The sequence below is a fragment of the Vicugna pacos genome, chromosome 3 (genome assembly GCF_048564905.1).
Source record: "Vicugna pacos chromosome 3, VicPac4, whole genome shotgun sequence".
In the NCBI taxonomy this organism is placed as follows: Eukaryota; Metazoa; Chordata; class Mammalia; order Artiodactyla; family Camelidae; genus Vicugna; species Vicugna pacos.
In genome coordinates, this window is record NC_132989.1 from 25,002,126 (window position 1) to 25,024,484 (window position 22,359).

General features: G+C 45.5%; 1 protein-coding gene across 1 annotated transcript in view; it reads left to right on the forward strand.

Annotated features, from left to right (window-relative positions):
• Positions 1-22,359, forward strand: part of SPOCK1 (SPARC (osteonectin), cwcv and kazal like domains proteoglycan 1) — a 466,817-nt gene that overhangs the window by 193,261 nt on the left and 251,197 nt on the right. Inside the window, exon 3 of the mRNA XM_015239542.3 lies at positions 20,129-20,174. Coding sequence (XP_015095028.1) covers positions 20,129-20,174 — 46 coding nt within the window. The remainder of the gene's footprint in view (positions 1-20,128; positions 20,175-22,359) is intronic.

Below are 22,359 nucleotides of genomic sequence, written 5' to 3' on the forward strand. Positions count from 1 at the left end.
ATGGTAGACTTCAAGGCTTAGTCACAACCTGGTCTAGAATAATGTATGTGAAAAATCATTGTGAGTTCAGATTTGTTTTTTAAATGGAACCTGATGTTCAGGCTTGGCAGCAAATAACTGCCTGGTCTCAGGAACCTAGGAGTGGCCAGAGATTAGAACCTCTAGATGCTTCCAGATGATCTCTCTGTTCATTGGTTAAAAGACCCTTGATTTCCAGCCTGTTGGACCAAATTCTCATAGCCATGAGGGTGGGAATTGGCCCTGGTTGGAGAGATAAGACCTTCAGAGGGAAGGTGTTGAGTAGGATTCAGGATTCTGTGCTGGGCTGTCTATGTTGGGGGCAGCTTATTGTCAAGGTTGGGTTGGGGTATTCCAGGGGTTCCGATATCTCATAGATTTTTGGTTTATGGCTGGGGGAAGTAGTAGTTTTGCCATTACCTCTTTTTTTCAAAACGTCATAGCACTGTGCCTGGAACAGTGCAGTTGACCACCATTGATGTTTGGATGCTCTGTCTATGTTGTAGAGTTGTGTGCTTGGAGGGAGAAAGTCATCCAGAAGCTGGGGGCTGGGCCTGACTCCCTCTTGCTGGGTGAAGCATCTTCAGTGCTCTGGGCACCATGACTTGTCATTTGGAGGTGACCCTTGCCCCTTTCCTTCTCTCTCCAACTAGAGGGTCTTGTCCTCTGGTGCTTCCACTCGACTATTGGTTACCTCTCATGAAGGAACTTCCCTGCACACTTAACTTGAAAATAGTATTTTCTCAATTTTACGGCTTGTGACTTCCACCCGCCCATTGCTTCTCTCTCCATGTACGTACCGCCTAAAGCATAAACAGCTGTTTTCTGGGTAATTTTCCACCTCGCCTTTTGAACATTGAGCAGTAGGGGTGGGCTCTGGGAATGATTGCCCTAGCCTGAACCAGCCGCCCAGAGACACAGCTACACTGGCAGCATAAAGATGGGCTGTTTAGGGACTTCAGAGCTTAGTAATTGCAGAGGGCAATTTGCTTTCTCTCCTCACTAGTGTCTGTCTAGAGACAATTGCAAAAACTTTTAGGGGCACGTGAGAAAAATCTTATCCTTGGAGCTGGAACTGAAAAAGGAAAGAAAATGCAGTTTCTTTTACTGGCTTAACTAATTCCCAATAACTTAACTAAGTTTTTTCCCGCTGAGGTCTCAGGAAGACAGTCATTGAATGTTTTTTATTTATTTTGCCATTTGGGTAGGGTGTGGGAGAAAGGAAGTCTCATGGGACCTGAAGGACTCTTTATCAGCACTGTCGCTCTGGGGAGCTGTCCCCATGTGCTAGGCAGGAGCAGGCCTCTGTGTTTCAGGACCTCCTGCAGCCTTGGCTGAGCTTGCTTCCTGCAAGTGACGTCTGACGTCTGGACGTCTGAGCCCAGGAGGAAGGGCGTGAGGCGTGTACCCATGGGCCGTCTCAGGACTGGGCTTGGGCTGTCTTCCTCCAGGGAAGTCTAGGCAGAAGCAGTTTATGACATGACAGCTGTGCAGGGCCCTTGTAGGTCTGCATTCCCTGTACTGTGTGGGTGAGAGGGGAGGGACGTTGATGGCCTGGGAGGCAGGGGTCAGGAGAATTGGGGCAGAGGAGCCTGGGGGAACACCTGAAGTGTGCTGGGTCACATTGGGTCTCACCCAATTTGCTTTGTGATTAAGAGTCCCTTTTTGTTAAGGATGACACTGATAGCATATAAATTGCATGATGAGAGGAAAATTTTGCACCTGCTCCTGGCTTCCGGTAATAAACTCTTAAGTCGTGATCACTAAGAGAGTCCATAACTGTTTGTTGAACTAAATAGAATTTGTGTAAATCTTCCTTTAAAATCCCTGTTTTCCACCGTTATCACCTTTTAGAGTAATGAAGTCCATTAATTCACATTGTGTGTGAAACAGTTGTCTTTCTCTTGACTGCAAAACTCCATCCTAACGTTTCAGAGTGGAGGTGAGCTTGATTTTCCTTAGCACCTGAGGCTTGGTGCCTGGATTGCTGTCACTGCTTCCCCCACCCTGCCATGGGAGTCTGTGTACTTGGACTGTATTCTGGCCCCCATCATTGTTCCAGGCTACAGGTTTCCCTGGCTTTTGGCGAGGCTGATCTTCCTGCCCCCTGTCCGCTGAGGGGTACATGAGCAGAGCTACTGCAGCCAGCTTGGTGCCCTTAGAATAGGAGGAAGAGTCCTGTCTGGGTAGGAACAGCCCTGCTCCAGGGTGTGGCTGATGCATGCAGTGCACACAGCATTTTAGCCCCCGCTCCTTTCCTGACGAGGCATTCTTACACAGTGAGCAACCTCTACAACCGTCCTTGCCATCTCTGGGGACTCTCATGTGTCAAGTCCATGGGTAAGGCTCAATACATAGTAGATGCTCAACAATTCTTAGTTCCTTTGTCATCGCTTTGTACTTATAATGCTGAGAAGACAGTTGCCAAATTCGAAGTATTTTTGAAGCCATGGGGTATAGTGGGGAGTGTATGACCCTTGAAAACAGGTCAGTCTAGGCTTGGATCCTGCCTGGCTTTAGATTAGCACACTTAAGCCAAGTGTGTGAACTCAAGCAGGTTTCCTAACATCTTAGCACCTCGTTCCCTTTGTGTTGAAAATAGGACCACACGCTGCATCTACCACATGGGGTGGTAGAGAGCGTTAAGAAGTCTGTTTAGAGCAGGGGTGGACAGACTCAGCCCGAAAGCTAAATCCAGCTGAGCTCACTAGTTTGGAGTGATTTGTACACTTTTAAAGGGAGACAGGGAAAAGAATGTGTAGGAGAGTCTGTGTGTGGCCCACAAAGCCAAAAATATTTATTCCCTGGCCCACAGAAGAAGTTTGCTGACTCCTCCTTCAGAGGGTTGAGCCCTGTGGGCCACAGTTCCAGCTCTTCACGTGCGGTTTCCCCTCTTCCACCTCTTCCACATCTTTCCCCAGGGCTCTCTCTGTCTGAGCATCTGGTGCAGGAGGCTTCCATCACCAAGATCAGCCACAGAGGCCGAAGAAATGAAGATCTGCTCAAAGCGAAAGTCCGTAGCAGTTAGGTGTTTTATGTCTTCCTGCCTTTTAAGTGTGAAGCTCACTGAGGACCATGTGTGCTTAGAGTTACTGCAGGTGTGAGTAGCTTTTGATAATTTCTAATGAATAATCATGTTTAAGCTGAGTACCGGTGGAACATTTTTCTGACAATCTTTAAACTGGTTATTTATTTTTCTTGGAGAAATAGAACCCAAAATGTTTCAGTAATGAACTGCCGCTGTTATTACGGGACCTGTTCACATTCTGGTGAGGGAGATTTATGTTCCCAGGTAGATTTTAGTTGTGAAAGATTTAAGAATAGTGTAGCAAAGAGTAGTTGTTAATAAGCACAAAAGGTCTGGGTAGCTATGGTTGACTATGGTTGACTATGTGTTCATAATTTATTCAAGATTTTCTCCAATTCTATCATTCAGGCCTAACTGTTGTGGGCCCAAATGTGAGTGAGGACCAGCAGGAAGGCAAGCAACAACCCAAATCAGATTTTTGGTAAAGCAGACTACAGCTTTGTTAAGATGTGTGTGCTCACATGCGATCGCCTGGGAGCCACGCATGGCCTGCATGCCTTTTAGCCAGTCTGAGCTCGCATTGCTGCCCAGAGAGGAGGCTCGATAATCTGGGGTGATTCAGGGATCAGACTGAAGACTGGTGCACCCAGCCAGCTACTTTCACATAGGATGGGAATTGGCCCCTCTTGGAACCTGATCCGTGCTGTACATCTTAGGGGCAAGGTCCTGTTTCATCCTCTGTCCTTCAGCCCCAACTATACCCTAGCCACCACGGGCATACTGATGTAATAGCTTGTTCCTCCCCCCTCCCTCTGGTGTTTCCTGGGGTTTCAGTTTTTCTCCCCTCTCTTTCCATACTCTGGCTTCCTCCCATATCTTAGCACTACAGGCTCAGTTTCCCTGGGCTTTGTCAAAGGTGGGCCTTTCCCTTAAAATAATTAAATTACAAGTTGCCAAGAGAAACCTGATTTCTCCACATATCTGCCCTGACATTCAAACAATAGCTCTTATGAGTCTTTGCAGGTTGATCAGGTCTGAGTTAGGTCCAGCAGAGTCCTTCCTTCAGGAACTGATGGCCTAGAGCTCAGTGGGGTACTCAGGCAACATGGGGTGCTGGGCCGTTGTGACATATGGAAAGGGCCCAGGACTCTGCAGTTGGACAGATCTGGATTTGAATCCTTGCCTGGCTGCTTCTTGCTGTGTGACCTGGAGCAATTTACTCAACCTCTCTGAGCCATAGTTTCCTCAAAGCTGAAATGTAGGGGAAGCCTCCATCCTTGTAGGATCATTGTGATGATTATGGGGGATGATTGACATAATGTGCAGAATGTAGTGCTTGGCTGGCAGTAGGCGCTCTGTAGATATCCATTGCTTCTCGTTGTAGGTTGAACACAGGCTCGAGTTGCTGTTTCTTGATCTTCCTTTAAAAAATGGTGAGGTCCCAGCACCTCCCTAGGACCTGGGTCCTTGCTCTCCTGTCCACTGGCTCCATTTTGGGTCTGGAGTAGAAAATAGTCTCATATTGCCCATGTTCATTCACCTTGTCTCTAGATCTTTTCCCTTCAAGACTATTTGCAGTCTCTTTTCAGTCCCTTTCCTCCTCTCCACTGGTTCTTAGTCATCTTTACCTGTACATCTTTAACTGGATCTGGGTTGACAGATGTGCTATAAGTTCAGGGGCTAGCCAAGGCCCTCTCCCCAAATATTCCTCACCTTCCCCCAGCAGACATGCTGGCAGGATTTTGTCACCACAGGATTGGATCCCTTATTGAATGTGAGTGGAGCTGTCACAGTCCTCTTTACTTGGCTCTGAAGGAAGATCAGGGAGCTGGTTGTGATGAGCAAGGGTTGGGGAGAAGACCATGAGGGCACAGATGCCCTGCTGGGAGGTGGAGGCAGGAAGGGCAGTCTCTGATTGTTGCAACTGAGGCTCCCCATCTGGGGAAAGGCAGCAGGTGCCTTGGTGAATCTGGATTTAACATGAAGTGACCCTCACGTTCTTCCCTGGGGGTATTCTAGCCTCTGCCCCTGCAGACATCCACATACTGAAAGCATGCTCGCGGCTGGATTCTGAAGTAGCTTTTCTAGAAGTTCTGTGTTTATCCAGAGCATAAATGGTCTAAGAACCTACTACATTCCCACCGAGTGCTTGGCACCCATGAGGGTGGCTTTGGTCAAATGGAAAATGCTGTGATTTCAGAGCGCTCCTCAGAGAGAAGGTAGATTTAGCGCCACACTGTTGGTTCTCTCCTTGGCGCTTAGTTCAGCAGTCAACACTGCTGAGTCAAAAATAAGTTCTATCACAGCCTCTGAGGAGGCTTTATCCCCACCTGGCAGGGCTGGGAGGATTCAGCTAGGGATTTCCTTTCTCCCCAGCTATCTCGGAAGCCCCTGAGAGCTGAGGAAGAGACATTTAATGGCTGACTTAGAACCTTGCAGCTCTTCCCCAAGCAAACACGTCTGTTTGTATTATCACCTCATTTTGAAGGCATTGCCTCCTTCCTGCTGAGTCTGTTCCCACTGATAGCAGGAATGTGGGTCCCATCCGGAGCTAATGTAGACGTTCCCAGTCAGGGATGCCTGCAGACACTTGGAAGGGCTGCAGCGGCAGCCGACAGATAATGAGAAATCCATCACACACACACGCTTGCTTGCAGTTCCGAATCACATGCATTAAGCTGTGAGTAATGTGATTACTTAAGTGGCATTTTATTTACACTTTCTCACCGAGCAGTGGCTGCTGCTTTTCTAAAGCAGCCATTACCCAGATTTGATTCCTTAAAACTCTCCTTAGAGTCAGGATGGCAGCATCACAAATATCCTAATCCAGAGGAAACTGGCGATCTGTTTTTAAAACTCTGTTATCAGCTTACAGCAGAGGATGTGCTGAGGTCAATTTAAAAATGCAGTGACCATGTTTGGATTTTTGGTGTATACTCTGTGCTGGATATTTTGCATCTATGTCCTGAGTAATCCTCCCAGTAATCCCAGTGGAATGGGCACCATTGCTCTGTTATACACGTGAAGAAACTGAAGCTCAAAAAGGTTGGAATGTTTGCCCAGAATCACTTCAGCAAGGACAGTGGAGACGTCAAGAGAAGTAACAAGTTAAGAAACTGCTGTAGGCTTTAATGTTTTGTGTGTGTGTGTGTGTGTGTGTGTGTGTGTGTGTGTGTGTGTGTGTGTGTGTGTGTGTGTGTGTGTGTGTGTGTGTGTGTGTGTGTGTGTGTGTGTGTGTGTGTGTGTGTGTGTGTGTGTGTTTCAGATCTAGAAGCAGAGCCATTGATTTCAGCTCCAAACTGGGTTAAGAGCTGAGTTTTGTGAAAGAGGTGTGTGAAGCAGACATATGAGGCTTTGATGGGCAGCACCAAAATACCCCATGCAGTATTGTTCCCAAATAATTCTGGTGGGCAGCCCTGACAAGGTGCCTCTGCTTCTAACTGTGATTTGTGTATCCTGCTGGTAAATCAGATGAGGGATGCAAGCCTCAGATGCCTTATTAAATCGAGCCACAATTTGGATTTTTTGCAGGAGCTGTGACTGCCTCATGAGTAAATGTATGATTTCTGCTGTGAGCTCTGGGTCCTTCTCCTGCCTTTTTCTGGTGAGGACCATAGGCTGTGTGCTGGTGAGTGAGCTGAGGGTCACACCCTGTTTATTCCAGATCTTTCATTCCTGAATAGGGTGTCAAGACAAAAGGAGTAAATGAACACTGACCTTGTGTGCCAGCCCAGAGACCAGCTACTTATAAGGGTTTGTGATTCCATTGAGCTACCTGGAAAGGGTCCTAAGTTCTAGGCCATGGCACAGAAGTCCTTCCTTCTTAATTTCCATGTCTGGGCTGTGGGTACATTTCTCACTCTAAATCTCTCAGTGTACATGGTTCTCATACTGCAGATTTTAGTGCTGTGCGAATTCATATGAAAATGATTTTACCTTGCTGGCTAGAGTTGCCCTGACCATAGTATTAGGGTAATGCTGTCTTCATTTTCCCTTCCCGTAGAACTGTAAATGAATGAATGAATGGGTAAAGGGATGAATGCATAAACAGCATATAAATACATGAAATAATCTATGTAATTTTTTATTGAAAAATAATGAAGTAGAAGCAGGAAGAAAACTGTTATATTCCCCCAACCATTCATAACCATTGTTGCCACTTTGGTTTTTCTCTAGTCCTTTTTGTATTTTCTTTTCCTTATGATGGGTTGTGGACACTCTTTAAGAATAGTTGAGATACTTATAAAATGTGACTACATGAAAACATCAATTTTAATGAATGGGACCCAGCACTACACCCCTCACCTCCAGTGTAGCCACGTTGTCCTGGCCTCATGCATGTTGGTGGCCGTGGCTGCTCCTTGTTCTTCATTGGCCTCTGAGGAGGTGGGCTCTGGGCATGGAGAGGATGTGGTGATGGAGTGGATGAAGTTGTCACCACTACATCTTTGGTCCTCTTTACTGCTTCTTGGTTTCTTCCTTCCCATGTTGTATGTGACCTTCTAGGAGTCTCCAGTTCTTAGAAGAGGGTAATTTGGCTAAAGAACTTGATCTTGGAAATTATTGGAATATATATATAGAGGGGGGGGGGAGTATAGTCAGTTTACAATGTTCATTAGTCATTTAGTAGGAAGGAGATTTTAAAGATCTAGGACATAATTATTGTTTGTGTTCATATTAGGCTCTTAAGATTTGGAAGCAAAACTAAAAATCAAAGAAAAAGCAGCTTATTGCTTTGGTCCATCTTGGATTCTTCCAGTACATTCTAGTCCTTGCTAGTCTGTGAAAGTTGCTCCCACTTTATTTACACAGAGCTTTCAGGCATATTTGATTTATTATCTGACATGTTATAGAATCATTGAATTTTAGGACTGGAAGGGACCTGGATTGTTACTAACATTCCTGTTGTTTTCCAAATAATAAATGAAAAGAAAGCATAAAAATTAAAATATTATATGATGTCTGCCAGCTGAGTACTCTTCCACAAGAAATAAATACATTTTTATTGATGTGTATTTTGTTATGATGTGAATGATCTCACCTGATAATTTTGTGCTGGAGGGTTTTGACTTTAAAAGATAGGTATTATGCAGGAATCCTGGTTGTTCATCGTCTCCTTTACCCCTGTCCCCTGCAGACAAGAGTGGGACCTTTCAAAGGCTCAGTGAGAGCAAGAGGCCCTTAAGTGTTGTTATTGCCTGAGGGTGGAGAGGGGGACCTCCAGGGTCTTGGTTCCCAGAGCGTGGTCACCTGGCATGTTCTTTGTTCACAGGGAGGGATGTTTATTTAATGAAGAAAGGTGTAGCAAGCTGGCAGTATGTCTCTGCAGGACAGAGAGAGGGACAGGCACACAGACTAGTTGGTTCCAGTTGCGGCCCATATGACTCACACATGTCCTTAAGAGGTGGCATGGGGATGCTTGCTGGTTGGAAGGGCCGGGGAGTGAGTTGGCTCTGGTTCCCGGGATGGCATGCCATGGGTCAGTGTGGCTCCTCTAGACATTGTGTCATTGCTCTGCCTTACAGCTGGAGTGAGCAGGTCGCAGTGATGCCAATGACCAGCCACAACAGCTACAGGCTTCCTGGTCCCAAAACAAAGGGCAGACCGAGTGGTGTGGCCATGGGGATTTGGGGACCCTGAGCAAAGCAGGCAGGTGTGGCCTGTTGTCCGGTCTCTGTGGCTGCACCTGGGCTCAGGCTTCCCCACCTTTTGCCTGAGCCCAAGGCTGTTGAAGCAAAGACTCAGGCTTGTTGTCCTTGCTGGCTTCTCTCTCCCACCCTGCTGTGTGTCCCTTGCCCAGAAAACTCCTTGTCCATCCAGACCCAGTGTAAGTCCCACTTCCTCAGTAGAGTCTGCCCTGGTTCCCTGGAGTAGTTTGTGGCTTCCTGCTCTGTGTTCTGTAGCTGCTTTCTTCATGTAATGACCACATTGCCTGGTAATATTACACTTCATCTGCTGACATTTCTTGTTCCCCATCCCCTAGCCAGACTCTGGGCTTCTGAGGGTAGGTTATTCATGTCTGTTTTCTAGCACAAAGGCAGACATGCAGCACATGCTCCATAAGTGATGTTTGTGTACTCGTGGAATGAACTTCCTTGGTGTCCTTGGTTACACTTGGGCTCTCTCTAATCTGCCCCACACTCAGCCCAGCGTGCTACAGAAAGTACTGATGTGATGTGATGTGATGTGATGAGGTCCAACTCCATATCAGCCCTCCAGTGGCTCCTTAGTGCCTGTAGATGAGATGTGGATGTCTCATCAGGCACTGACATCCTTGAGCCTCTAGTCCCAGCTTCCTTGGTAGCTGCAACCTCGTTCTGTTTCTGTGAGTGTGCCAGGCCCTAAATGAGCACAGCCAGATGATGGAACCCCCTCTGAAGGGCAACAGGACACCTAGATGTTCGTGGAGTAGAATAGTTCATGGGTCCCCAAGTGGTGGGGCCTGAACGGCTCTCAGGGATGGGTGCACATTGCTCTTGGTACGAGGACCGTTCTCTTGCAGCTTCTCTGGGCACTCTGTCTTGTCACATGACATAAATTCATTATCTACCTGTCTGAGTGGCCAGGTGAGCACGTTCCCAAGTCTGGAGCCTGGCTGAAATGCTCTGCGGCTGTTTCTCTAAGTCTCCTGAGTCTACCAGGCATCTCTGCGGCGCTGCTGGGGTGAGGGACTGGATTACATCCATCACAGAGTTGCATAAAGGCTTGGTGGCTGAGAGGAAAATGAGCCATCTCCACGATCCAGTGTTGCTTGGACCCAGCTGCCTTTGGGAGCGTGGGTCCTGTGGAGGGTCTTCAGTCAGAGTGAGAGGGTTGTTCTACCTCGTGGCAAACCCTAGTTAAAGCAGTGGCTGCGCTTCAGACAGGGCACACCCCCCTTCTCTGTGGAAGCTTTGCCAGTGATTGCAGAAGGAAACTGTGGCTTGGGACTGTGGGTCTATTTGACAGGCTTGTCTACACTGGTGACCTCTTACCAGAGGGAAAGCGTCACTTTGGAAGCTGCAGATTTTAAATGAACCCTCTCAGATTCTGACTGTGACATCATGGCTTCGAAATGGGCAAAGACCTTGCCCAGATCTATTTCTGGGGCTTTGATGAGGAGCGTCCGCTGTGGGCATGGTCCAAGGGCTAGAGCCTCAGGATGCACAGGAGGGTAGACAGGGAGGCGCTAGGATCCTTTCAGGGACCCCATGAGGGAGTTTTTATTGCTAACTTTCCCAGATGTTCCTTCCAAGAGAAGAGGCTGAGTGGCAGGGCCGGGAGGAAGTGCAGCAGGCCTGGCTGTGCTGCTAATGAAAATTTCATGCAAAGTCTGTGGCCGTGGCTTCCCAGAGAGTGACCGGTGCCAAAGCCACCGCATCCTCTATGCTGTACCTTGATGTCGGTGTTGGATGCTCCACTTTGAAGTGGGCCCTGGAGAGTGCAGTGGCAGACAGGTGTGAGCACTCCGTCCACAGCTCACAAAGCTTGCTGCTGAGGCTGCTGTCATCAGGGCTGACGGCCATGATGCTCAATCCCAGGAAGCCATCTGGCAGTTTGGGGGGAGGTGGGTACCAGGACATCTGGGTGTCCTGACTGCTTTTCCAGAGCCAGGCATGAGACAGATGAGCTTGCTGTCCAATCTCACAAAGACCCGTGAGGCAGGTGTTTGCATCCCCCTTTAACAGATGGGACAGCTGAGGCTCAGCTGCCCTGTGGGTCAGTGCATTGGTAGACAGAGCATCTTGGGCAGCCTCTGGTCTTTGTGCTCATCTCCTATCCCTTGGTATCTCCTGTGAACACTGAGTTCCATCTCTAGAGGGGAGTGAGCCTCATGTCCTCTCTCCAGGGTTTCCAGTCTTCACCTGCCTCACTGTCCTCCCTTCACATGGTGCCATTGAACAGTGTGTCTAGGGCTTAGAGCGTGATCTTCAGAGTCATGCAAAACCGAGTTCAGATCCTCCTACTTCTCACTAGCTGTGTGACCCTGTGTAGTAATTTGATCTAAACTTCAGTTTTCCCAACTATATCATAGTTGGGAACATAGGCATGCTGACTGTGCCCACCTTCTGTACATGGTAACTATAAGTATTAGGTGAACTAACACAGTTGACTTAGCACCAGGCCTCAAAACGTGGTAGCTGCCATTATGTTTCTGTATGATTCATGTTAATATTACTATCATTTTGATTTTTTAATTTAATTTCAACTTTTTCACTTGAACTGTAACTGGATGCAAGTCCTGAATCTTGACTCAGATTTTTGCCAGCTGTGACAGGCCAAGTCATGAAGTCTCTTTGTTCCTTGGGGTGACTCTGGGCCTTAGCAGATGTAGGGTGAGGATGTCCAACAGAGGTCTGCCTTTCCTCCTTGGTCGTCTGTCCAAGGTCTTCCAGTATCATCCCCACTGACCCCAGGTTCCAGTTCCTGCTCTAGCTGAAGTCACACAAAGGGCATTCGTTGCCTGTCTCACTTTCCTGGAAACCTCCAGGTCACGGAGCCTGCAGCTCTGCATCAAAAGGAATGAACTAGGGAGCTGCAGCTCAAGATACCGGCATAAAGAAAGCAACAGAGGTTGAATTGTTTTATTTCTCCATGGGAGATGCTTACTGAGTACTTGTAGCCTAACAAGCACCCCGCTGGGCCCTGGAGGTTTAGAGGTGAAGACAGACGGTCGCCCATGGCTCTAGGGGCTGTCATCTGTGTGGTTGATTGGTGGGAGAGTGACCAGACACTGCAGAGTCCGTGCTCTGTTGTGGGTAGCACAGTGGGGTTGCAGACCACAGAGAATCAGGGACAGGGAGGCAGCCCACAGGTAGCATCATCTAAACTGGGATTTGATAGAACAGTAAATGTTAATCGAAGAAGGGCGAGGAAGGTTGTTTCAGGCACAGAAACAGCAGCAAGTGTGGAATTTCAGAGCTTTTAAGTGAGCATGGCTGTTGTGGCTCCAAGAAGTAGTTCACTTACGGCTGGAATAAAGTGTGGGAGCTGGGATGTGGGCCCAGGGGGACTGGAGGACTCAGCAGGGGCTGCTCCTTGCAGGGTCCTGTAAGCTGCTAGTGAGCTTGGCCTTCACCTGGGAGCTGAGGGGAGCAACTCGAGTATCTGATACCAGGGAGAGATGAGGCCAGAACGTCCCTTCAGGAGGTCACCATAGGAGCAGCTTTCCCCAGTCCCTGTGGTCAGCACCTCCCGTGTAGGGTGGTAGGGAGGCAGGAGGGAGGTGATAGTTAATACCCAGTGTTTTATACCCTAAAAGGCAGCATCTGGATGTTCAGGGGCCTGCTATACTTGGGTGTGGCAGGAGTGGCATTCTGAGAAAGATGGTGGGACCTGATTAATTAGGAATTTGAGATACTTGGACAAAGCTGGGCCTCAGGCCAGCGTACTTTGGATTTTCTGTAAAGTACAGGTTTATGTGTGCCAAGATGGCAAAGGTCTTATTTGGTATGTCAATGGAATGGACCTTTTCAGAGTTCCTTTATCTGTTTTCTACATGGAAATTAATGATTATGTAGGAATTTTACTTGTTCAGAGTAGGCCGACTTCACTTCATAGTGAGTGAGTCGTAATGGGAAACTTCAGTTTACTTAGAATTAAATGATACGTAATAGCCAACAGTGGTTCAAAATGCATCATTGGTTGCACAGAACAGCTCTGTGGTATATTACCTTTTTTCCACAAATGGAGTCACTAAATCTTAGAGAGTGGGAGCCTGACCTTTAAACAGACGAGCTTGCATCTCATGTTTTCCCATTTCATTGCATTTTTTCTAAGCCACTCTTCATACATAAGACTAATACAATTGCATGCATTTAAAATATTTCATAACTATTGTTCCCAAGTGTAATCAGTCTCCCTTCATTTGGACCTATTTGGTTAGGTTCAAATGCACAAGATGTCACATTATTGAAACTTTAAACACATCATTCTTTCTGTAATGCCTGTTTCTCAGTGTTCCTGGTTCATCTCAGTATTAAAAACCTCTGGATGTGGACACAAAAGTTCGTATTTATTAAGTCATTTTATGTACTTAATAGTATCCCAGGCAGTTTGCCACGTCCTCGTGAATCATTGTGACCCATCCTCCAAGGTAGGTGTAGCGGTCTTGTCCTGTGGAACCACAGCTCAGAAGCTGAGGGGGTTGTGCAAGGCCACCGAGCTGGTGAGTGCTCAGGGCAGGATCTGAACCCGTATCTGCTTCAGAGCCTCTCCTGTTCGTAGCATCTCCTCTGCCTTTAACTCCATAGTCCTGCCTGCTTCTCACCCGTCTAGACATTCATAAGCCCCCTCCTGGCCAGTTCAGACGTTTCAGTCATTGTACTTGTGAGATCAAGGGTGTGGATGGCTTTGAGTCTGGAGACACCCCTTGTCTTGGTCAGAGTACAGATGGAGCATCATAGATCCATTTGTATTCCCACAAGAAAAGCCAGATGTAGGGCATGCTTTCTGGAAGGGACGTCAGACTCAGTTTTTGTCTCTGAGAAAGCCCAAGCCAGCAGTCACTCCCCCTGACCCCAGCTTGGATGGATAGACGGGATAGACAGACAGTCCTGGGGAGGGTGAGCGCTTTGTGGTGGTTATAACCCCTTAATTGGCTGGAGGGGCCTTGACAACCCTATTCATTTTAAAACCCAGGACCCTGGACCCATGTCTTTCTCAGGTTTTAGACCCCTTCAAGCTATTTTGGAGCTGCAAGGGAAAACTGTTTCTTTGCAGCAATGTAGAAGGCCTATTACTCTTGCTCTCTGGTGTCATCACAGGAGACATTTATTGAATTTCACCCTTTGGACCAATGGCACAGGAAATTCTCAGAGGTAATAATCACGACTGAGAGTTTGGATTTAATCAGGATGTTGTTAGCTGTTCTACAGTAATGACACAGATCACCAGAGGACCCTCAGGTTTGCCCGCTCTTAAATTATTCCACTGAGAATCTAATGTTCTTGCCTATGAGCTAGTGAACGAGGGGACCTTTTCAAGGGGATGATGGTCAGTGACTTAAGGGAGAATATCTGCCTGTGACTTTTGTAATGTTATGATAATTTGAAATTGTGATGCAATTATCGAAAATGTTTACATTCCTTCCTGTTGTTTGATGTGATTCTTTTATTTTTTTTTTCTCATTTATAATGCTTTCGTACTCAGGAAGTTGAGGTAGGTTTTTGACTTTTCAACTGTGTGTAGACATAGCATCGAAATAGTTGCCAAATAAAATGTAAATTTCACTCTGAATCCTAAATATCTGTGATAAATATTTGTTTTAGTTCAGTGAACCAGCACTGCATACATTTATTTTTCAGTGGTATATCCAGGGGATGCAATTTATCAGATGCATATAAACAGTCCATTTGCTGCTTTATCTTTTCCCATTAGTTACAGTGCAAGTATGATTGTCAGTTATTATCTGTGTTTTACTGGTGGCTTATTTATTGAAAAAGCAGAGCAACTGACATTGTTATTGTCTAAATCATTTCGTCTGAGGCCTGCAGGACTTTATACCAAATGTCAGACCAATTTATCAAAGAATCACTCTATTCAGGAAGAAAGTGATTTAGAGTGTCTATATAACATACACCCACCTGTCCTTACACACACAGCAAGAGCAGTTATGGGCAATTCACGTGGATACAGAGATGTTAAAGTTGGAACATCTGATTTAGATTATATGCAGTCTAAGTAAGGACTTACTGTGTACTGTTGAGTGATGCCTTGGGGGACTATGCAGGTGAGTAAGACCCACCACTGCTCAGAAGTCACCTGGCCCAGGTGTATGGCTATGATACGTGCACATGGGAATGTGTGAATGCCCTGTGCACCAGTCCTTGGTGTACAGGGTTCTCAAGAGTGCGGTCTGTGATGGGATTGCTGGGGTAGGGGGCTCAAGCCACTGCTCAAGCTGGGCTGGTTGGTTGAATGCTTCATTTGGAAGGATTCTCACTGGGGCTCTTCACCAAGGATGGGAAGGACAGGCCTGACTGAGAGGAGACTGACAGCACATTGCTTGCCCAGAAATGTGACCAGAAATAGCTCAGAGGTGAGGTGGTGTCTGGGAAGCTAGCCCCTTTCCTTTCCTGATGGGTTTGTTTTATATCTCCTGACAGCATGATAGGTAGGGATTTCCAGTGCACACAAATTAAAATTGCAGACAAATTTCACCTTATACAGGGGATGCATGTGTATAATGTCATCTGGGAATCTCACATGTCCAGTGACTTCTATTACCATTTCAGGGACACTCATCCTGCCTGCCAGACAGCCCTCCTTCCCATTCTCTCCAGACAAGTAGAGTGAAAATTAACTAGTTGGTACTAAATCCTTTTGAGAGCAGTTTGCCTATAGTCCCTTAATTGATCTGTCTGTAAAGGTTTTGGGTTCGATAAAGTGGGATTGACCTCCATCTAGGAACTGTGAACGTGACTTTAGTCCACCTGACCTTGGTATTGATAAATCCCTTTTGTATTTATCTGCAGGGGGTTTTAGATGACCCCAAAGGGGCTGCCTGCCCTCGCTCTGCCTTACTTCCTTCTATACACGTCTCCGTTGCTCAGTCCTGGTTGAGACAAATGAGGCTCCCATTTATTTTCTAGGCTGGTAATTTGTATTATCTCAGGTAATCTTCAGATGAAGCTGCAGTGTTCAAACAACTTAGCTGAAATATGTATGAAGGAGACATGATCTGTTCCATGGGAGCAAAGTGTCTTTGATCTGCAGTATCTAAAGCTGTAAGGTATATAATAAATTGCATCATCATCTTTGTAAGTGGGAGTAAAGCAGGCGGATTTCAAAAGTGGTTTCCATGTGATTATGCCATTCCATCTCTTCCCCAGAGTTGCTTTGACATTCTTGGAGCTGAAATAAACACCTCCGGAAAGGCAAACCCTTGGGGAATATTTGAGCTAAATTGCATCAGCCATTTTGGGGCTATGGGACAGTGGAAGAAAAATTCAGGTTCCCATTCAAAATTGGCTGTGACATCCATGATGAAGAGGCTTAATCATGGTAAATTATGGCAGGAATGTTGTTGCCTCATTTCATGGTAGGGAGGCTTTAAAGTTTTTCTTGGAATATGCATTATAGAGCAGAATGTTCTTTGGCATATACGTATATATGTACATCTATATGTTACTAACATGGATAAATGGTATATCCTTATTAATATCTATTAGATAATACCCAATATGTGTTATACATGTATGTATTTTAAATAAATTTCCCTTTCCAAGAATGCTTATCAAAATAGTGTATCTCTAATGTTGTTGAAAACTCAGAGGTAAGGTCCTTTGTACCAGCCGCTGGGTGCCAGTAATTTCACAGGATCCAGTATTATGTTAGTAGATTATTTATTTAGTGAGATAAAGATGATTTTATCTATATTGATCAGCTGTGGAGGATTTAAAACAAATATTTCGGGTCATGATCATTCCCATGATTCTTCCTCTGCCATCAGTACCACCCCTGCCTTCCTCATTTTTATGATTTGTCACTTTCCTATTGTGATCTGTAGGCTGACTTTTGATGTTTTTTTACTATGACTTTATTGTAACTTGAGATGTTTCATGATTTTGGACATAAGTCAATATGTTCAAATTTGAGACTTTTAAAATTTACAAGTTCTTCCAGATTTTAACAGTCCCTAAAGAGTTGGGTAATTTTCATTTTTGAAGTGGTACAGTGAAATGGAATCAGCCTTCCTCATATGGTTAGAATTTAGAGGAAGACTGTTCTCTGCTCTGTCCAATAGAGGCTTGACATAATTAGCTTGTGCTGTGTAGCCCATGAAATACACATGGATAGTAACATGGCTGTCCTTCATTCCTCATCCTGTAGAATGCACTAACAGGAGTTAATGAATATAATAAATGACCATATTTAGGTATGCATCTTTCTATTAAGGTGTATGTTTTAAAAAATGAACTGTTACTGGGGTCCTTGCAAGTCATTTTTAAAAGCATCATCACTAGATGGTAAAATTATCAGTTAAGATACCAACTAAGACAGATACACCTCTCCTGGCAACTGTGGTCTGAGACATTCCACATATCTTCTATCACAGTCTGGATTTTAATAGGTTGCAATTTTATTGGGCCTGAAGGAAAATCAAGGGTGAGGGCTCTCCGAGTTCCGCCCTTTACTGGTCTCTAGATCAGACCCTGAGGTCCCCACAGCGGGAAGGCCCTGGGATACAATGCAGCACTGGGATAAGGTAAGGGCAGGCACGCTGCTTCCCATGGAGGGATTTATAACTGAGAAAACAGAACTGTGAACAGCACAGGAAGTCCTGGGTCTGTTTTAGGATAACATAAAATGTACACTTTACTTAAATACAATATATTTAGAAGACTTAGAAAATAAGATACAAGAAGAGCTGGGCCAGTTTCCCTGGCTCTTAGGCTCTGGAGACATGACCAGCTAGCCATCTTTGTCCCTAGAGTGTACCGACTGTTCAGTGGGAATCAGGGATGACATGGGCCTCTAGAAGGACATTCTTTTATCTTTGGCTTTTTCCATGTGAATTTGAATGCTCCCTCACCAGACTTCCCGCAGAGACAGAGTGGGTTGATGGGCACAGCCCCCGCTGCTTAGACTGGCCACGTATTCAGACCAGTCCCAGCTGCCGGTACAGTGTGGGAGGCTGACCTGTGAGCTCCAACCTCACTGTAGCAGGACCGCTAAGCAGTCCCCTCCCCCGTGCTCACTGACCACCCCCTAGGTAGGCTCTGGGGTGGTTCTCCCCCCGTGAGCACCCTCCACGTGTTCAGGATCTTGGCCCCTGATAAGCCGTTTCTCTCTCAGCTTTAGCCAAAGCAGTTACACCCAAGGTTTTCTCAGCTTTTGGCTCATTGGGTTCTGCTTTGGCCATCAGCTTTCCTAAAGGCTGGGCAAAAGCAATCAGATTCAGGGAATCATTTTCTTTCTCGATTGGCCTTGCTGGGCAAGAGGCTATTTGAAGGGCTTATTTTGCATAATGAGCTTTGACTCAAGGTGTACTGTCGCATTTGGGCAGCAATAAGGCAATACTACATTCACAATGACTTATAAATATTCTAATGCAGATATCTGCTTTTAGAGGCTTTATATTTAAAACCATGATTTTTCCCTAAGAAACACGTAAAAATGGCAAGGATAGTTAGCCTGGAAAAGTGACTAGGTCCAGAAGAATGCTTCACATTCCATCCAAGCCATCACGTATGTTGAAATCATTAGGGAATAGTCAGTTCTTGAGACTTGCTTGAACCTTCCTTGGACATGAAAGAGAATGTGACATGTGAAATTAAAGGAAAGGAACTTGTCTTTGGCTCCAGCGCTTCCCTGTCAGACACACATCCTAAGCTTACAAGGACTTCTGTGTATTAGAACAGCATGTTCAAGTAGAAAATATTTTACAAGATTCCAGATCGCTGTTGGTGTGATGCCACCGTCTGGAGCTCAGAGGGCACTGATGAACCACTATTGGAAGGATGGATGTTTTGTTATTTATTTTTTTCCAGTGGTGAGGATGAATTCTTCTTGGGTATTTCTTCCCTTGCTCTTATGAAAAGCAAGAGTGTCTAGATAACTTGCTTGTGTTTAGGACCAAGAGGATATTGGCTGTCAAACTGGAGAAATCAGGTGCTAAATTTCCCACTGATCATCCAGCCCTTAACTTAGAATCATTTAACTCTGGCTTCTGAGTTTGAAACCACATAGTTCAAAAGATTAGGATTCTATTTAAAATAATAAATGAAGAGAGATGTGGCAGAGGGGAGGGATTCTTTTCAACTTTCTCACTTCCGAACTGGGTAGATGAGAAAGCCAGTTACACCATAAAATTAAAGCCAGAGCAAACTGTGCCAATTCCTTGGAATTAAAAATAATTTAATGCCAAATCCCAAGGATCCAGAGGCAACTGATCATGTTTATTCATGCTCTGGAAAATGGAATCACCACCCAAGAAGTCATGTTCTGATTTTACTCTAAATCCAGGTTCTTAAAATCTATTGCAGGGCTTAGGTGAACTCAACAAGAATCTAATAAAGCCAGGTAACTGAATGACACAGAGGCCAATAAAATTCACAGGAAATGGTGACGGAGATAAACTGCAGCAGGAGATAGGCTGGACTAATTGTGCACTTTTGATATAAATGAACTTTTCTAGAAGAGAAGTTGAGGCCTCATTTTGGACCACTTTCTGAAACTGCAGTGTGCAGAGTACCAGCCTAAAACACATAGAGTAAAGAATTTGAGTACTTTCAGGAGGAAATTAACTACATAGGGGCACATGCCCTAAAAATGGGGTGGGGATGATGTCCACGGGTGGGGCCTCTGTGTGCTGTAAATTGTCGAGCTGAGGTGACGGAGCAGGTGTGCTCGGCCAAAGTGGGGACGGGTGAGCGCTGACAGGGAGGGCAGAGTGGATAGTCGAGGTTTGGAAGGAAAGGGTTATTAGACGTGGAGAAGACGTTAAAGTGACAGTGGAGAAGTGAGTGGCCTAGCCCATTGCAAATCCAGACTGATGAACTGTCTAAGCCTGCATGTACGAGAGACACGGTTATGAATCAACCAGATGGGCCAGCCTTTGTTTTTTATCTGTACATGCCCAGAACAAATAGTGTTAAGCTAAATATATGCCTATGGTTAATTCTAACATTTGAATGGCCCTCTCTTTGTAGGTTTTTGTGAGTGTTAGGGAACTGGCAGTGTGCACCACAAGCTACATGTCTTCATGTAGAAGGAATGTTGATGGTTGAATTATCAGTGGTTACAAACACAGAGGCTTAATCCTAAGTGGGAACTGCAAGGCATCGCCTTCAGTATAATTGATAGCAAATATCTCTTGCACTTAGGAGGTATCTCGGTGTATCTGTCAAACAAGGAAGAGCAGTGCTGCTTCCATATTAGCCTGAAATGTATTAACTGTTCCCATTGTTGAATCTGTACTGTTTGAAAGACAAGTTTTTTTTTTTTTTGATTGCACGTGAATGCCTCAGAACGATTTCTAAGCTGTTAGTGTTTTCCTTTGTATTTTGGGAGGTGGGGAGAAAGTCAGGTTTTTATGCAATTATGCGAGAAGCGTCCTGAAATCTGACCTTTGTTTTCTATTTCTTTCTCCTTATATAGGATGATTATTTCAGAAACTGGAATCCCAACAAGCCCTTTGACCAAGGTAAAGGATGCACGATTTCTTGCTGTATGTTCCCTGGGAAATGCTGTCTCATTTTTCCTTCCTGGCATGCTGAGTTGCTCTTCCCACAGAGGCCAGCTTGCTGTCTTATTTTACTGACTTCGGGGACTAGTAGAGATTCTTTTATCAAATTGGTTATTTGTCTGCTACTAAGACAGATTAAAAGACATTTTTTGATTGAATTGACCACTTTAATCATTGGTTGGTATTGGAAGAAACAAACACTTAAAAAACAAAAATAGTAAAGTGGTTATCAGGCTAACCTGGTGGATTGTTGGGCTGAATCCAGTCGTTTCCCTCATGGAACAGACTATGCCTGGAGACGCTGTCCAGTTCACATGAGCCGCAGACATGAATCTTTCTCTCTGGAAACAGGCTAATCCTGGGAGGCTTTCGAAGGCACTGATACTTCATTTGTTAAATAACTTCTTCGTGGTCTCTAAATGAAAGCTTGTTTCCGAGGCCACCCCCGACCACTTGGGGTTAAGCTGGGTCCTCAGGACCATTTCTGCTCACACCAGCAAGCACCAAGCCAGTCTCCTGATGGCCATTGTACATCCCCACCACTGTCCTCCTGTGGGTTGTTTAAGACACAGTGAGGCCCTGCTGTGAATTGTGCCTTTGCTCTTATTGTTCCATGTGTCACTGCTGTTCACACAGGCTGCTGCCAAAATGCTGGTAGGTTGGACTTCAAGTCTGTGCCTGCAGTTAATGCTGGAACTCAGAGGGAGAACACTCCCTGCCAAGTCTCAAAGGTCCATACCTCTGAGAATCAGCGTCAGTTCTGTAGCTTGAGTGTTTAATGGAATCCTGATGGTCCCCTTGACACAAAGTCAAGGAAGGCATCGCCCAGTAATGTAATAGAAGGCGCCCCTTTCTGCCCTCTCCTTTGTCACTTTAATGGGTCTCTCCATCTGGACTCTAGTTTTCTTATAAGCAAAATTGGCATTAAAATATCCACATGTACATTTAGCTTGTATCCTCCAGTAGTGTAGCATTTTATTCATTCATACATGCCTACATTTATTCATTCTCAAACACCCATGGACCTAGTGCTCATTCTCAAACACCCATGGACCTAGTGCTCTGTGTTCAAGCACCAAGGTGGTTGCTGGGGATAAGGCAAAAAATCTGTGGTGCCCGCCCAGGAGGAGCTCAGAGTGGGGAGTGGGGAAATAGCTCCGTCAGCAATTGCAGTAGGCTGTGCTAATGACTGTGATGCAGGTGTGTGTAGGTGAGTCTTTAGGTGGAGACTTGGTGAGCATGCGTGTGTGTGTGTAGGGGGCAGGTCCCAGGGAAGGCTTTCTTTTGGAGGACCTCCTAGGCTGTACTCTGAGTCTCCAAGGTCCACATTTCGACAACTAACAATGACTAAATCATCACAGGAAATCACACGAAGGTACTTGTAATTTAATTTAGAAATTTTCCATCAAAAATGGTCACAATTTCTAAAAAAATTCTTTTAAAAGGCTGTGCCTTCATGGGGAAGAACACTTAACACATTCACTGTGTGTGCCTGGTAAATGAGTCCTTCTGTAAACACCTCTACCAGGCTCTTGCTTATGGAGGTACTACCTCAACTGATGCTGGCTGTGAACTGATGCATTTGGCTCAGGTGCAGAAATAAGTTCTCATCCTGTAAGGATCAAATGTTGCCTAAATAACTGCGCAATTTATTCTTCCCTGCGGGCTGCAAACAAATACGACAACTTTCCCAAGGGAAAAAATGTGATTCCCATTTTTATTTTTCCTAATACACCTTGGGAAAGGTTACACAAGAAGGTCGGCATCCTTTGTCATTTGATACATGTAAACGATACATAGGATGTAAATGATAACTTCCTTTGAACCTGGTATTTAAATCTGCTTAACCAAAAAGCCGTATAGGGATTTTTCTCTCCAAAGAAGGTTGGCAACTGTATCCAGCAGTGTCCTGTCCTGGCTCCCTCTTTTTCTAGCTCTGCAGACTGGAGAACTGGGTCTGCTAAGATAAATCGTCCCGGAAAACTGCATGACTTCATGGGGTATAATTGAGGACCTTAGCCGAGAAGCCCCACTTTGTGCCTCAGGTGTAGCTGCCATTGGCTATTTATATACAGAGCCAGGGGGAGAGCAGGGAGGCCTGAGAATAGCCTTCACTTACAATGTCAGCCCCAGTAGATGTCAT